At 45.0% G+C, this 17,029-nt stretch overlaps 1 protein-coding gene across 2 annotated transcripts in view; it reads right to left on the bottom strand.

Moving 5' to 3' along the window:
• Window positions 1-1,083: 1,083 nt before the first annotated feature.
• The window catches only part of LOC121541407 (DENN domain-containing protein 1A-like), a 242,331-nt gene continuing 226,385 nt past the window's right edge, over window positions 1,084-17,029 (bottom strand). For both annotated transcript variants that reach the window (XM_041850396.2, XM_045208002.1), the window contains 4 exons: window positions 14,580-14,650; window positions 4,012-4,149; window positions 3,336-3,570; window positions 1,084-3,146 (listed from right to left, as the gene is read on the bottom strand). In XM_041850396.2, the coding sequence (XP_041706330.2) occupies window positions 2,079-3,146; window positions 3,336-3,570; window positions 4,012-4,149; window positions 14,580-14,650 (1,512 nt within the window). In that variant the 3' untranslated portion in view covers window positions 1,084-2,078. The remainder of the gene's footprint in view (window positions 3,147-3,335; window positions 3,571-4,011; window positions 4,150-14,579; window positions 14,651-17,029) is intronic.

Here is a 17,029-nt window from a genome sequence, read left to right as displayed (position 1 = left end):
ATCTATGGGTTTTGTTTCTATGGGTGTTTATTTCTATGTTGGCCAGAGTGACTCCCAATCAGAGGCAACGAGTGTCAGCTGTCGTGGGTTGTCTCTGATTGGGAGCCATATTTAACTGTCTGTTTTTCATTCGGGTTTGTGGGATTTTGTTCGTGTTTGATTTGTTTATTGACCATTGACTGTCACGTCATCGTTTTGTTGTTTTGGTCGTGTGATCATTTATTAAATAAATATGTTCACATTCAACGCTGCGCCTTGGTCCTCCTCTTTGGTAGACGATCGTGACATACTTGGCATGAATACCGAACAAATATATGAATGCAACATGTAAAGTGTTGATCCCATGTTTCATAAGCTGAAATAAAAGATCGCCAAAAATGTCCATACGCACAAAAAGTTTATTTCTGTCAAAATGTGTGCACAAGTTTGTTTACATCCCTGTTAGTGAGCATTTCTACTTTGCCAAGATAAACCATCCACCTGACAGGTGTTGCATATCAAAAAGCTGATTAAATAGCATGATTTATACACAGGTGCATCTTGTGCTGGGGACAATAAAAGGCCACTCTAAGAGGAGCAGTTTTGTCACACAACACAACGCCACAGATGTCTCAAGTTTTGAGGGAGCATGCAATTGCCATGCTGACTGCAGGAATGTCCACCAGAGCTGTTGCCAGAGAATGTAATGTTAAGTTCTCTACCATAAGCCACCTCCAACGTCGTTTTAGAGAATTTGGCAGTATGTCCAACCGGTCTCACAACCGCAGACCACATGTAACCACGCCAGCCCAGGACCTCCACATCCGGCATCTTCACCTGCGGGATCGTCTGAGACCAGCCACCCGGACAGCTGATGAAACTGAGGAGTATTTCTGTCTGTAATAAAACCCTTTTGTGGGGATAAACTCTTTATAATTGGCTGGGCCTGGCTTCCAAGTGGGTGAGTCTATGCCCTCCCAGGCCCACCCATGGCTGCGCCCCTGCCCAGTCTTGTGAAATCCATAGATTAGGGCCAAATGTATTTATTTCAATTGACTGATTTCCTTATATGAACTGTAACTCACTAAAACCGTTGAAATTGTTGCATTGTTTGTTTATATTTTGGTTCAGTATAGGTTTCTCACTTACAGGTGGCACAAATTGGGATATGGAGGAGGGGAATGGACAGGGTATATACAAATACTATAGTAAAAAAAAAAAAAGTTTTTGCAAACTGTAGTGTTTGTGCAGACATTTCTGTAGTATTTACTATACTATTCTACAGTATACTACAAAATGATATACTAAGTACTACACATGATCGAGGGATACTACAGTGTGTAGTGTAGTATTCTACAGCATCCTACAGAATTTTACAGTAAGTACTGGAGCATTCTATAGTAAACTGTAGTATTTTGTCATACGTGGGATATTTTTCCAGCGGATTTGCTTCAGTCAATGAGTACGGTCCATTAGTTTGTACAGCGGTGAGTCTAGACAAACAAAATGATGTATCGTTTGAGTGTTTCCTCTAAAAATAAAATTGCTTAGCATGACACAGCTGAAGACATCGAGGGTGGACTGACTGCATGTTAGTAATGCGCCGTTAACCTGGGAAATCCACAAATGCGGACTACTGGCTGTTCTAATGATTAGCATTACCAGTTTCTGAGACGTGGTGGCCTTTTGGTGCTTGGTCTCAGGATAGAGTCTAGATTTTTTTTAGAGGCCACATGCCTTCCAGTTTGAGCTGAGCTAAGCTATAGGCTAAGCTAAGAGACACTGTGCAAGAGCGCGCTAGCATGGGCTGTGCACGGTTGGCGTATCAGCGTACTGAAAGAAGTAAGGCCAGGTTAAGAGTCCCATTCCTGGCTGTAGGACGAGAGAGAGCGATAGAGGGCGAGAGAGAGAGAGAGAAAGAGAAAAAGAAAGAGAAGCTCGAACTCCAAAACTCAGCAGAGGGGGAAACGGACTTGTCCAAGTGACTGGGGGAGGGGACAGTGTGGAAACCAGCCTCTCGATTTGTCACCAGCATAAGCTGGTGCAGGGAAGGGGTGAATAAGACAACACCACTAAGTGGAACGTCAGGGGAGGGGGGGTTAGTCAAAAGTCTCCCACTTCCCCCGAAGGACTTCCACCTTCTTTTTAGGGGGTGCGACGGCCGGCTTGGCCATGGCCAGTAGGTCCTCAAAGGGGTCCTGAGTCTCGGAGTCCTCTGTAGTGTTGGGAGGCTTAGGCAGTACCCTAGGGGCGGGAGCTGAGGGGAAGTTCAAAAGGCTGGAGAGAGCGTGGTGGCTGCCTGAGGAGGTGGGGGGAGGACCGCCATGATTGGGGAAGGCAGGCCGCATAGAGCCTATGCCAGGGGGGAGGCTGGACCCTACAGGAGAGGACAGTCTGTAGAGCCCCGTAATTGTGGAGAGAGGGTGAGGAGGGTGACCATGGGGGGTGGCATGGAAATAGGCAGAGGCAGGAGGCCTGTATGCGCCTCCACTGAAGGGGTTCCCCGCCACTGTGGGCGAGTAGTGTCTGTGGGTAGGGTAGCCGAGGGGTGCGGTGAAGGGGTTGAGCGGCATGTGTTGGTGGAAGGGGGGCAGGCTCTGGGGATAGGGCAGTGGCGGGAAAACGGTCCTGAAGGATGGAGGGGCAGCACCGGACGGGGAGTCTGCTCCTTCCACTGCTGAGGCAGGGGTGGTGGTGGTTTGGGCTGGGTTGTTCAGGGGGTCCAGGAGGCTGAGCAGATCCACGTCCTCCCCTTCACTGAAGTCTATCTTGGTGGGCTGCAGCATCAGGTCACCCCCCATCCCAAGGGCCTGCCGGAACTCCTGCCCCCCTGCCGTGGTGGTCCCACCCTCCCCGGCCGCTCCTGGCTTGGTTTGTGGCTCGGGCATCGGTGGCGCACCCAAGACCTTCCCTGGCTCTGGGGTTTTCCTTCCCTGGGGGCGGGGGATGGTGATGCACCCCCCTTGGCTAGGGGTGGTGGAGAGATCCAGCCGTGGCTCCTCAAGCTCAGGGGGGGGCACGGACAGGGGTCGGTCCCAGTTCGGAGACAACCGGCCGGCCAAGGCCATGTCATCCTGCCCATGCATGCGCCACATCTTGTTGTAAGGGTTGGAGTGCTTGAGGCCTGGAAGGGTGCACGTACGCTCACTGCCGCTCAGGTCCATCCGCTAGAGAAAACAAGAAAACAAAACAGCTAATAACCAGTATTATCAAGAGCTGTGTAACATCACAAGTATAGATATTGGACCAGAGAAGTCTTTTAACATTTTTTGGCCCGCGGACTGGGAGTTTCAGACCCCTGAAATAGATATTTGATCCAGGTCTGTAGCCACCACGGGCCACGTGCCCTCTGGTACCTGGTAGTTGAATTTATGCTGCTCCTGGGGGTCTTTGGGCGTGCGGAGGTCCTCCAGGCTCCTGGCCAGGCTGAGCTGCTGGCCTTCGGGCTCATCCAAGCAGCTGAACATGTCCCCCAGCAGGTTGATGTCCGCAAACATCTCCATCACCGGGCTGGGTGGGGCCGTGTAGGAGGGGCCGCTGACGGGCTCCTCTGCAAACTCTGCCTCCTTCAGGGAGCGGTAAGGCTGCGGCCTGTTGGAAGGATTGTTCCATTAGTTACATGCATGTGTGCACAACATAATTAATATTGTCACATACAATACAATAAACTGTTGACAGGACGCTCTAGCAATTACATTATTATAGTCCCGGCACAGAGATACAATCAACTTAAATTCTTTATCTACACCTGCATGACTGAGGCCTGCTTTTTTTTAGCTACAATATAAGCTACTATTGCAGCAAATAAAACCATTTAATTGCAAAGGGGTGAAAAATAATTTGGACCACCAATCATAATGCAGACAGGAGAAAGAGATAAGGCTTTAGCCAATTGGAAATAAATCAAAGAGAAAACAAAGGAAGAGTGGCAGATCAGCCACCCAACCATGCTTCCAGCTGGGCTGAGATAAGTCAATTAAGGAAGCCCTACAATGAAGCAAATGCATGATCATTGGTAGGAGTGCAGCGTACAGGGGTGACCATTCGAACGGGGCGGAGAAGAGAACGTTTTCGGGGAAGCCGGCGATGGAGTCGTCTTCGTGCTGCAGCTCGTCGCCTGAGGAGTCCTCGGACAGAAAGACTGTGTAGTGACGTGTGGGACGGACACAACTGGGGAAGGTAGATAAGTAGAGAGAAAGGGAATGACAGAGATAGAAAAGGAAGGAGAGATATCCCATTTCACACACAGAGCAGCGAGAGAGAGAGGAGTAAAGAGAGACACACAGAAAGAAAGTTGTATCTGAATCATTTTCAGATGATTTTGTCTGAAATTTGATCTTTAATAAATCATAATTGTTCATTTATGTATGTATGACTGATAGATATGGAATGGAAAGTTTTCATTTGATCAAACAATTTCTTTGTTTTTAATGAGGTGAAAGAAAGGGAGAGATGACTGAATAAGAGGGAAGGAGAGATGGTTTCAGAAAGGCCACATGAAAGCTCAGTCTTAGCCGGTGACATATTTTTCTTCATTGATAAATTCTGAACAATACTACAACTTATTTTCAGTCAGGAGCTCCACTTATGATCAATTAGCAGCATAGGCCACAAGAAGGCAGCAAACATCTGTAGACTTTACCAACCTGAAGGATCTATTTTAACAAACCTAATCCAATGGTACATCTTAGCGCTGGCGGTATCGCTATAGATCCGGGGGTGTGTCAGAAATATTTTTGCTATTTTCATAGCTGGTGATGGCGCGAAAGGGCTGGGTTTTGATGAATAAATAAATTGTACGTGTGACGAGGGGTTGACCATTCACTGGCCAATCAACGTTTACTTTAGTTTTTTTTGTATTTATTAAGGATCCCCATTAGCTGCTGGGCAAAATAGAAAACGATAGACAACAATTTTTTTCACCTCTTCCACTTTAAGGAATGCTTATCTTTCATAATTTGGTCAGTTATGCATGGATGTGTACGTTCACATTTTTTTGTTGGCATGTCATACCTAAGTTTGCTAATCTTGCCAATGTAAAACTTATTAAAGTAGTTTGCAATATCAGTGGGTTTTGTGACCATCTGAGTTCACCTTTTTGCCCAAAATATTATCTATGGTGCTCCAGAGCCATTCATTATCATTCTTTATATAATTTATCTTTATCATAGTATAGTTTTTTCTTTTTGTTTAGTTTAGTCACATGATTTCTCAATTAACAGCATGTTTGCCGATCAGCTGTGCAGCTAGACTTATTTGCCATTCCTTTTGCCTCATACCTCTCAACCATACAATTTTCCAATTCTTAATCAATCCACAGGGATTTAACAGTTTTTACAGTAATTTTCTTAATGGTGCATGCTTATTAGTAACTGGAATAAGTAATTTCATAAATGCATAAAGTGCACCATCTGGTTGCTCCTCATTACACACCACAGACCAGCAAATATTACTTACATCATCAACTAGGAATCACTACAAAACCTCTTGTATGATCTCTTGTATGCAACTCAACCTCTTGTATGCAAGCCAATATTAGGAAGGCGTTCCTAATGTTTGGTATACTCTGTGTATGTTATTGTGGGCTATCTTTAGCGCTTTACTGGGATGCTTGATTGTTTTTATTGCTTTACTGGGAGGCTTATGAGAAGTACACACACGTAATATGTATGCACGCATGACTAAGTCGCTTTGGATAAAAGCGTCTGCTAAATGGCATATACTATATTATTATTTATATTATAGGTAGACATGACAGTGATGTTTATGTTTGAGCTGATGGTGCAGGGTGAACTGCAAATAGTGGGCTTCCTACTAGGGCAAACCGCCTCAGTGCTATCAGTATAACGCGTATGATTACTGCTGTAGGATTGAAAGAGGCATTCAGGGAAGTTAGAGTAGCATAAATTAGGTTACTTACATTAAGACGGCCTACACTCCTGGGACAATGTTTGCTGAACAAAAATATAAACACAACATGTAAAATGTTGGTCCAATGTTTCATGAGCTGAAATAAAAGATCAGAGAAATATTCCATACCTACAAAAAAGCTTATTTCTCTCAAATTGTGTGCACAAATGTGTTTACATCCCTGTTAGTGAGCATTTCTCCTTAGGTGGATGGATTACAGTGGGGAGAACAAGTATTTGATACACTGCCGATTTTGCAGGTTTTCCTACTTACAAAGCATGTAGAGGTCTGTAATTTTTATCATAGGTACACTTCAACTGTGAGAGACGGAATCTAAAACAAAAATCCAGAAAATCACATTGTATGATTTTTAAGTAATTAATTTGCATTTTATTGCATGACATAAGTATTTGATCACCTACCAACCAATAAGAATTCCGGCTCTCACAGACCTGTTAGTTTTTCTTTAAGAAGCCCTCCTGTTCTCCACTCATTACCTGTATTAACTGCACCTGTTTGATCTCATTACCTGTATAAAAGACACCTGTCCACACACTCAATTAAACAGACTCCAACCTCTCCACAATGGCCAAGACCAGAGAGCTGTGTAAGGACATCAGGGATAAAATTGTAGACCTGCACAAGGCTGGGATGGGCTACAGGACAATAGGCAAGCAGCTTGGTGAGATGGCAACAACTGTTGGCGCAATTATTAGAAAATGGAAGAAGTTCAAGATGAAGGTCAATCACCCTCAGTCTGGGGCTCCATGCAAGATCTCACCTCGTGGGGCATCAATGATCATGAGGAAGGTGAGGGATCAGCCCAGAACTACACGGCAGGACCTGGTCAATGACCTGAAGAGAGCTGGGACCACAGTCTCAAAGAAAACCATTAGTAACACACTACGCCGTCATGGATTAAAATCCTGCAGCGCACGCAAGGTCCCCCTGCTCAAGCCAGCGCATGTCCAGGCCCATCTGAAGTTTTCCAATGACCATCTGGATGATCCAGAGGAGGAATGGGAGAAGGTCATGTGGTCTGATGAGACAATAATAGAGCTTTTTGGTCTAAACTCCACTCGCCGTGTTTGGAGGAAGAAGAAGGATGAGTACAATCCCAAGAACACCATCCCAACCGTGAAGCATGGAGGTGGAAACATCATTCTTTGGGGATGCTTTTCTGCAAAGGGGGCAGGACGACTGAACCGTATTGAGGGGAGGATGGATGGGGCCATGTATCAAGAGATCTTGGCCAACAACCTCCTTCCCTCAGTAAGAGCATTGAAGATGGGTCGTGTCTGGGTCTTCCAGCATGACAACGACCCGAAACACACAGCCAGGGCAACTAAGGAGTGGCTCCGTAAGAAGCATCTCAAAGTCCTGGAGTGGCCTAGCCAGTCTCCAGACCTGAACCCAATAGAAAATCTTTGGAGGGAGCTGAAAGTCCGTATTGCCCAGCGACTGCCCCGAAACCTGAAGGATCTGGAGAAGGTCTGTATGGAGGAGTGGGCCAAAATCCCTGCTGTAGTGTGTGCAAAACTGGTCAAGACCTACAGGAAACGTATGATCTCTGTAATTGCAAACAAAGGTTGATGTACCAAATATTATGTTCTGCTTTTCTGATGTATCAAATACTTATGTCATGCAATAAAATGCTAATGAATTACTTAAAAATCATGCAATGTGATTTTCTGGATTTTTGTTTTAGATTCCGTCTCTCACAGTTGAAGTGTACCTATGATAAAAATTACAGACCTCTACATGGTTTGTAAGTAGGAAAACCTGCAAAATCAGCAGTGTATCAAATACTTGTTCTCCCCACTGTATCTTGGTAGACAGGTGTGGCATATCAATAATCTGATTAAACAGCATGGTCACTACACAGGTGGACCTTGTGCTGGGGACAATAAAAGGCCACTAAAATGCGCAGTTTTGTCACACAACACAATGCCACAGATGTCTTAAGTTTTGAGGGAGTGTGCAATTGGCATGCGGACTGCAGGAATGTCCACCAGAGCTGTTGCCAGATAATTTAATGTTCGTATCTCTACCATAAACCACCTCCAATGTCGTTTTAGAGAATTTGTGAGTACGTACAACCGGCCTCACAACTGCAGACCACATGTATGGCGTCGTGTGGGTGAGCAGTTTGCTGATGTCAATGTTGTGAACAGAGTGCCCCATGGTGGCGGTGGGGTTATGGTATGGGCAGGCATAAGCTACAGACAATGAACACAATTGCATTTTATCGAAGGCAATTTGACTACACAAAAATAATGTGATGAGATCCTGAGGGCCATTGTGAGGCCATATATTTTTTAAGGTATCTGTGACCAACAGATTCATATCTGTATTCCCAGTCATGTGAAATCCATAGATTAGGGCCTAATTCATTTATTTCAATTGACTGATTTCCTCATATGAACTGTAACTCAGTAAAATCAATGAAATTGTTGTGTTTATATTTTTGTTCAGTATACATTTGCAGCAGCACTACGACAACTCAGCGACACAATGGTAGGGGTTATCTGAATATGTTTCTAAATATGAGGTTCACCAGCACAAAAAGCACATCTCTCTCGTTCCATGTGCATATGGGAACAGTGCGTCATGTCTGGATAGGCTGCGCTTCCGCTGTCAAAATTCATGCCATAACCAACAGCATTACCGCTAAGATCTGTTTTTGGTGAGTCTTAAATCTGCCTATTTGCGCTGAATGAAATGTTCACTTTTGACCTCGTTTTTAAGCCTTTATACTCGTGGGAATTGGCCTATATGGATAGGGCTAAATTGCAATGTTTCATACAGATGAAATATGAAAAGCATTTGCATAAGCATGGTAGCAATTGAAAGGGAACAGTTAGGAGATTATGGGAAAATTATTGGACCAAAGTTGAGGACCCAAAAGTTCACCTGACACAAGACTGAAATCAAAAATTACACTGTTGTTTTTGTGTGCATTTTACATTTACTATACCTTTCGCTACATTTGTTGATAACGAAATCTGAAAATACTATGGATACATTCAGTAACATGATAAGACTATTCCTGAAAAAATTACAAGGGTTTGAGTGAGAGGACTAACTGGTGTCTTCAAGTGGCCACACACCTCTCCAAAGTGTACACAGTTCCAAAGTCATTTCAATGGACTTTTATGACACATAAGAAGAGTCTTCAACTGTAAGGTACTTTTTTTAGCTCTCCTAGCTGTGCCGTTGAGGAACTAGAGCAAGCATACTTGTAGTTGTTTTGAATGGAACACAATGCACTAACTAAGTCGATCTGGATAAGAGCGTCTGCTAAATGACAAAAATGTCCAAGTAAAACCCTGCATCCCCGCCATCACACAATTACTGTTGCTGTTTACGCAATCCAAAAATGGGTCAGGTGGGCATCAATTGAAAGCTTGTTCTATTGCCAACATGACTAACTAAGTTATAAAATACGATCATACAGTGTTAGGCATTCACAAGGCAATTCAAAGAAACAGATCGTAATTTTGGTGTGCACGGAAAGGAGTGCATTCAGGAGCATGTTCCACTACACATTTTCTTCACAATAGACAAACATAGGCTCATTCTGTTCAGAACAACCCAGGGTATGACGCCATGTCATCTTGTAACTGTACATCAAACATAGTGATCATAAACATTGACACTGTATATGACGAGTTTTATGATATGTACACATTTGGACGGGTGTTTGGCTTGCTTATAAGACATCAAAGTGGTATTCATTATAATCCTCAACGTCTCATCTTTCAAAATACATTGGGTCCTCTTAATTTACAGTATTTCCCTCACTTAGACAACAAAACATTTGAAAAAGTTGCCTAATTAGCAGGAGGGATGGGGGCAATTTCTTGTTAGATTCAGTGCTCAAGTTCAGTACGTCTGTCACCCATACAGTTCTGTGAAATGCAGAGCCTGAGCTCTGAGGCAATTTATCAGTCCCCAAATCTGCAATTTTCATCCCGTATACGGGTACGAGTGTAAAGGGCTATGGACACACCTCAAATATTGCCACCTCTCCCACCTCAGCGTAAGCGAGCTGATGTTAAGACAGGTAAATTGGCAAACCTGGTGCAAGGGGTGGAAAATGACAGAGCCCTAGTTTTTACATGACGAAATTGCCAACTAACGTTTCACACTTGCGGCGCGTTAGCGCCAGCCGAAAATAAAGCCCAGAGTCTGCCTGAGTATGTAGAGTCTATTGGTCTTCGATCAAGCAGTGACCACAGCAACAAAACCTTTCTTTTTATATACAGATGATACAACCAAATACAAGCATTCCCACAACTTTTCAATAACACACAAACATTGTTGCAGCACCGCTAATCTAGTGGCCAAGCCCAGCCTTAAATCTCAATGAATATTTGATTGACCCTTTCTCCCTGTTACATCACAAACATACCGGTATACTAGATTAACTGAAAACACGGAAAACCCTGAGGTGGAATTAGTGAGAGCAAGGAAAGCTAATTAGTGTCAAACTATGCTTGCAGAATTGGCTAACTCAGAATGGTTAGCTTCATGCTACACTACTCCTCAGGAGACTGTGGAAACTCAAAGTAGTTTTTGTCATGCTACACTACCCCTCAGGAGCGTTGATATGAGTACCAACATAAATAATGGACTTACAGGGATATCGTAAAAATCCAAATATCTTCACAGATCATCATTGTAAAGGGTTTAAACACTGTTTCCCATGCTTGTTCAATGAACCATAAACAATTAATGAACATGCACATGTGGAATGGTCGTTAAGACACTAACAGCTTACAGACGGTAGGCAATTAAGGTCACAGTTATGAAAATTTAGGACACTAAAGAGGCCTTTCTACTTAATCTGAAAAACACCAAAAGAAAGATGCACAGGGTCCCTGCTCATCTGCGTGAATGTGCCTTAGTCATGCTGCAAGGAGGCATGAGGACTGCAGATGTGGCCAGGGCAATAAATTGCAATGTCCGTACTGTGAGACGCCTAAGACAGCGCTACAGGGAGACAGGATGGACAGCTGATCATCCTTGCAGTGGCAGACCACGTGTAACAACATCTGCACAGGACCGGTACGGCAAATCTTGTGCAGTCCATGAGGAGGAGATGCACTGCAGTACTTAATGCAGCTGGTGGCCACACCAGATACTGACTGTTACTTTTGATTTTGACCCCCCTTTGTTCAGGGACACATCATTCAATTTCTGTTAGTCACATGTCTGTGGAACTTGTTCAGTTTATGTCTCAGTTGTTGAATCTTGTTATGTTTGCTGAAAATAAACGCAGTTGACAGTGAGAGGACGTTTCTTTTTTTGCTGAGTTTATATATTTTGGATTACTGCAAGGGTTGAGCAAAAGCCTGCACACCCAGTATATATCCAGGACTGGAGTCGGGGGAACCCTGTCCTAATGTAAACTAAAACAGTGTGTTGTAGTTGGAGAGCTTTAGTATAGGAGTTGATTAGACTGTAGCTTATGAGGAACTCAGTGATGATGAGTGTTTTCAGTGTGTGTATTATGTATTTTATTCCGATCTCCTCTGCATTATTGTAGCCATCTGCTGCAGCCTGTCAACTATGCCTCTGCCTATCCCTGTTCTCTCCTCTCCGCACAGGCTACACAAACGCCTCACACCGCGTGGCTGCTGCCTCTCTAACCTGGTGGTCCCTGCACGCACGACCCACGTGGAGTTCCAGGTCTCAGGCAGCCTCTGGAACTGCCGTTCTGCTGCCAACAAGGCAGACTTCATCCCAGCCTATGCTACCCTCCAGTCCCTCGACTTCTTGGCGCTGACGGAAACATGGATTACCACTGAAAACACTGCTACTCCTGCTGCTCTCTCCTCGTCTGACCATGTGTTCTCGCATACCCCGAGAGCATCTGGTCAGCGGGGTGGTGGCACAGGAATCCTCATCTCTCCCAAGTGGACATTCTCCATTTATCCCCTGACCCATCTGTCTGTCTCCTCATTTGAATTCCATGCTGTCACAGTCACTAGCCCATTTAAGCTTAATATCCTTGTCATCTATCGCCCTCCAGGTTCCCTTGGAGAGTTCATCAATGAGCTTGACGCCTTGATAAGTTCCTTTCCTGAGGATGGCTCACCCCTCACAGTTCTGGGGGATTTCAACCTCCCTACGTCTACATTTGACTCATTTCTCTCTGCCTCCTTCTTTCCACTCCTCTCCTCTTTTGACCTCACCCTCTCACCGTCCCCCTACTCACAAGGCAGGCAATACGCTTGACCTCATCTTTACTAGATGCTGTTCTTCTACTAATCTCACTGCAACTCCCCTCCAAGTCTCCGACCACTACTTTGTATCCTTTTTCTCTCTCCCTCTCCTCCAACACTACTCCCTCTGCCCCTACACAGATGGTAATGCGCCGTCGCAACCTTCGCTCTCTCTCTCCCGCTACTCTCTCCTCTTCCATCCTATCATCTCTTCCCTCTGCTCAATCCTTCTCCTCCAATCTCCTGATTCTGCCTCCTCAACCCTCCTCTCCTCCCTTTCTGCATCCTTTGACTCTCTATGTCCCCTATCCTCCCGGCCGGCTCGGTCCTCCCCTCCAGCTCCGTGGCTTGATGACTCATTGCGAGCTCACAGAACAGAGCTCCGGGCAGCTGAGCGGAAATGGAAGAAAACTAGACTCCCCTGCAGACCTGGCATTTTTTTCACTCCCTCCTCTCTACATTTTCTTCATCTGTTTCTGCTGCTAAGGCCACTTTCTACCACTCTAAATTCCAAGCATCCACCTCTAACCCTAGGAAGCTCTTTGCCACATTCTCCTCCCTGCTGAATCCCCCCCCCTCCCTCTCTGTGGATGACTTCGTCAACCATTTTGAAAAGAAGGTTGACGACATCCGATCCTCGTTTGTTAAGTCAAATGACACTGCTGGTCCTGCTCACACTGCCCTACCCTATGCTTTGACTTCTTTCTCCCCTCTCTCTCCAGATAAAATCTTGCGACTTGTGACGGCAGGCCGCCCAACAACCTGCCCGCTTGACCCTATCCCCTCCTCTCTTCTCCAGACCATCTCCGGTGACCTTCTCCCTTACCTCTCCTCGCTGATCAACTAATCCTTGACCGCTGGCTATGTCCCTTCCGTCTTCAAGAGAGCGAGAGTTGCACCCCTTCTCAAAAAACCAACACTCGATCCCTCTGATGTCAACAACTACAGACCAGTATCCCTTCTTTCTTTTCTCTCCAAAACTATTGAGCGTGCCGTCTTTAGCCAACTCTCTTGCTATCTCTCTCAGAATGACCTTCTTGATCCAAACCAGTCAGGTTTCAAGACTGGTCATTCAACTGAGACTGCTCTTCTCTGTGTCACAGAGGCTCTCCGCACTGCTAAAGCTAACTCTCTCTCCTCTGCTCTTGTCCTTCTAGACCTGTCTGCTGCCTTTGATACTGTGAACCATCAGATCCTCCTCTCCACCCTCTCCGAGCTGGGCATCTCCGGCGCGGCTCACTCTTGGATTGCGTCCTACCTGACCGGTCGCTCCAACCAAGTGGCGTGGCGAGAAGCTGTCTCCGCACCACGTGCTCTCACCACTGGTGCCCCCAGGGCTCAGTTCTAGGCCCTCTCCAATTCTCGCTATACACCAAGTCACTTGGCTCTGTCATATCCTCACATGGCCTCTCCTATCATTGCTATGCTGACGACACACAACTAATCTTCTCCTTTCCCCCTTCTGATAACCAGGTGGCGAATCGCATCTCTGCATGTCTGGCAGACATATCAGTATGGATGACGGATCACCACCTCAAGCTGAACCTCGGCAAGACGGAGCTGCTCTTCCTCCCGGGGAAGGACTGCCCGTTCCATGATCTCGCCATCACGGTTGACAACTCCGTTGTGTCCTCCTCCCAGAGTGCGAAGAGCCTTGGCGTGACCCTGGACAACACCCTGTCATTCTCCGCTAACATCAAGGCGGTGACCCGATCCTGTAGGTTCATGCTCTACAATATTCGGAGAGTACGACCCTGCCTTACACAGGAAGCGGCACAGGTCCTAATCCAGGCACTTGTCATCTCCCGTCTGGATTACTGCAACTCGCTGTTGGCTGGGCTCCCTGCCTGTGCCATTAAACCCCTACAACTCATCCAGAATGACGCAGCCCGTCTGGTGTTCAATCTTCCCAAGTTCTCTCACGTCACCCCGCTCCTCCGCACACTCCACTGGCTTCCAGTTGAAGCTCGCATCTGCTACAAGACCATGGTGCTTGCCTACGGAGCTGTGAGGGGAACGGCACCTCCGTACCTTCAGGCTCTGATCAGTCCCTACACCCAAACGAGGGCACTGCGTTCATCCACCTCTGGCCTGCTGGCTCCCCTACCTCTGCGGAAGCATAGTTCCCGCTCAGCCCAGTCAAAACTGTTCGCTGCTCTGGCACCCCAATGGTGGAACAAGCTCCCTCACGACGCCAGGACAGAAGAGTCACTCACCACCTTCCGGAGACATTTGAAACCCCACCTCTTTAAGGAATACCTGGGATAGGATAAAGTAATCCTTCTACCCCCCCTTACTCCAACCCCCCCCCAAAAAAAACAAAAAAACAAAGAAAAAAAACATTGTAAAGGGGTTATCCCACTGGCTATAAGGTGAATGCACCTATTTGTAAGTCGCTCTGGATAAGAGCGTCTGCTAAATGATGTAAATGTAAATGTAAATGTAGCTAGGTGGTCTTACTGTTCAGGGCTGCTCTCCAGGCCCACGTTGCTGCGAGGTCTCTTGGCCACCAGTGGCCTGGGTGGACGGGCCTGTGGGAATATCCAAAATAAATATAACAAACAAAAAATCAAACAACCTATTCTCATCCAGCCTGAGGCAAGTTACACTAACAGACACAGACACAAAAGCCTCCTGTGCACATATGTTAGTCCATATGCATGTTCATATGCCAATACATATATGCATAAACATTGGCCCGATGTCAGTTGAGAGACAGATAAAATGTCATTCACACACAGAATATAGTGATCTTCTCCTATCTTGCCGAACACCAATGACATTCCACAAAAACTTAGTAAACCCTAAACCCAAAAACGTTGATGGGGGAGGACGTGTCATAACAGAGCGACCCTACAGCTACCACCTGAGACCAGTTGGGGTCAGCAGAGTTCATGGGGTTGAGTGAGGGGTCAGAGGTCAAAGGTCATCTGATCTTTCTAGCTGCCCTCACCTAGGGGCGTCAAACTCAGTGGGAGAACTACAGGGCTAATTAAAAGGAGGTAGGTGGGTGGGTGGCACACATACACAATCCATGCCTCAATTGTCTCAAGGCTTAAAAATCCTTCTTTAACCTGTCTCCTCCCCTTCATCTACACTGATTGAAGTGGATTTAACAAGTGACATCAATAACGGATCACAGCTTTCACTTGGATTCAGCTGGTCAGTCTATGTCATGTTTTTAATGTTTTGAACACTCAGTATATATCAGTTCATAGACCCAATGCCAAGGTATTGGGACATCAAAGTCCTGTTCCCAACTGACTTGAACTTTATACAGCATTGCTGTCATTGCTGCATTTAAGTGAAACTGATACATTTTCTGATTTACACTAATCATTTTAAGCAATTTATGGTTTTAATGGGAGGTAGACCGACTCATTCTTCTTTAAATAATTGCCTCTTCCAATTTTGTGGCAGAGCCAAGAAGTTGGTTATAATTTTGTATTGAGCTCACACCTCCAATACACTGTTGTTAGTTGCTTGTGTGACAATTTTACTGTCCTTGTTTACATGTCCTTCATGAATATTATACGCTTCTTGAAAATAATATAATATGTTTTTTTTCTCTTTAAGTACATTGTAGTTTCGCCATAATATTTGATCTTCCTTTTCTGGAGGATGAAATTGAAATTGCAGCCAACCCTGTATGGCTTCATTTAAAAGGAGTATACTTTAAACAGGGATCCATTGTCAATCCACCGAAAATGTGTAGTTCTAATCTGCAGAAAGGCTCTTAAACATAGGATGGGCCTCTCTTAGTAGCCTGCTGGAAAACCAGTTTGGATTTAGATATAATTGAGGCTTTAAGAGAGAGCTTAATGCCTTAATATTTAATAGGTTTAACCCTCCAAACTCATGTTTATTACCCGTTTAACTTTATCTGGTTTGCCATTCCCCAAAATGTTTTAATTAAAATTCTCGCATTATTTGAAAAAGGATTCTCCTGGAGTCAGTAGAGGGAAAGGGGTAAGGGGGATAACCTAGTCAGTTGTACAACTGAATGCATTCAACTGAAATGTGTCTTCCGCATTTAACCCAACCCCTCTGAACCAGAGAGCAAATGAATAAATATGCGATATCACTAGAACATTTTAATCAGTAATTGTCCCATAAATGGACACCTCTCCAAAGTTTCAAGATCCTATCTATTTTGCAAAATGCTCTATCAAAGTTCATAGTTGCAAGATCGCTCAACTTTTCCAGGAAATATACACCAAGCACATCAACTTCACCATCCCATTTAATTGGGAGACCATAATCCCATTTAATTGGTATTAAATAAAATACTTTTTTATTTGTCACATGCGCCAAATACAACCGGTGTAGACCTTACCGTGAAATTCTTACTTACGAGCCCTTAACCAACAATGCAGAGTTTAAAATATAAAAAATAAGAAAACATTTCTAAACTAAAGGAAAAATAGTAACACAATAAAATTACAATAGCGAGGCTATCTAAATGCAAGGGGTACTGGTACCGAGTCAATGTGCAGGGGTACGGGTTAGTCAAGGTAATTGAGGTAATATGTTCATGTAGGTAGGGGTTAAGTGACTATGCATAGATAATAAACAGAGTAGCAGCAGCGTATGTGAAGAGTGTGAAGGAATGTGTGTGTATGTGTGGAGTCAATATGCATGTGTGTGTGTGTTTTGTGTGTCCGTGTGTGTGTGTGTGTGTGTGTTTGTTGGAGTGTCAGTGTAGTATGTGTGAGTGTGTGGTTAGAGTCCAGCAAATGTACATCGAGCCTGTGCAAGAGAGTCAGTGCAAAAAAGTATAATACATCATAATAAAATAAGAGGGTCAATGCAAATAGCCATCCAGGTAGCCATTTGATTAACTGTTCAGCAGTCTTATGGCTTGGGGGTAGAAGCTGTTAAGCAGCCATTTGGTCCAAGACTTGCGCTCC

This window comes from Coregonus clupeaformis, chromosome 27, assembly GCF_020615455.1.
Source record: "Coregonus clupeaformis isolate EN_2021a chromosome 27, ASM2061545v1, whole genome shotgun sequence".
NCBI classification, from domain to species: domain Eukaryota; kingdom Metazoa; phylum Chordata; class Actinopteri; order Salmoniformes; family Salmonidae; genus Coregonus; species Coregonus clupeaformis.
This window is presented reverse-complemented; position numbering and strand designations above follow the sequence as displayed.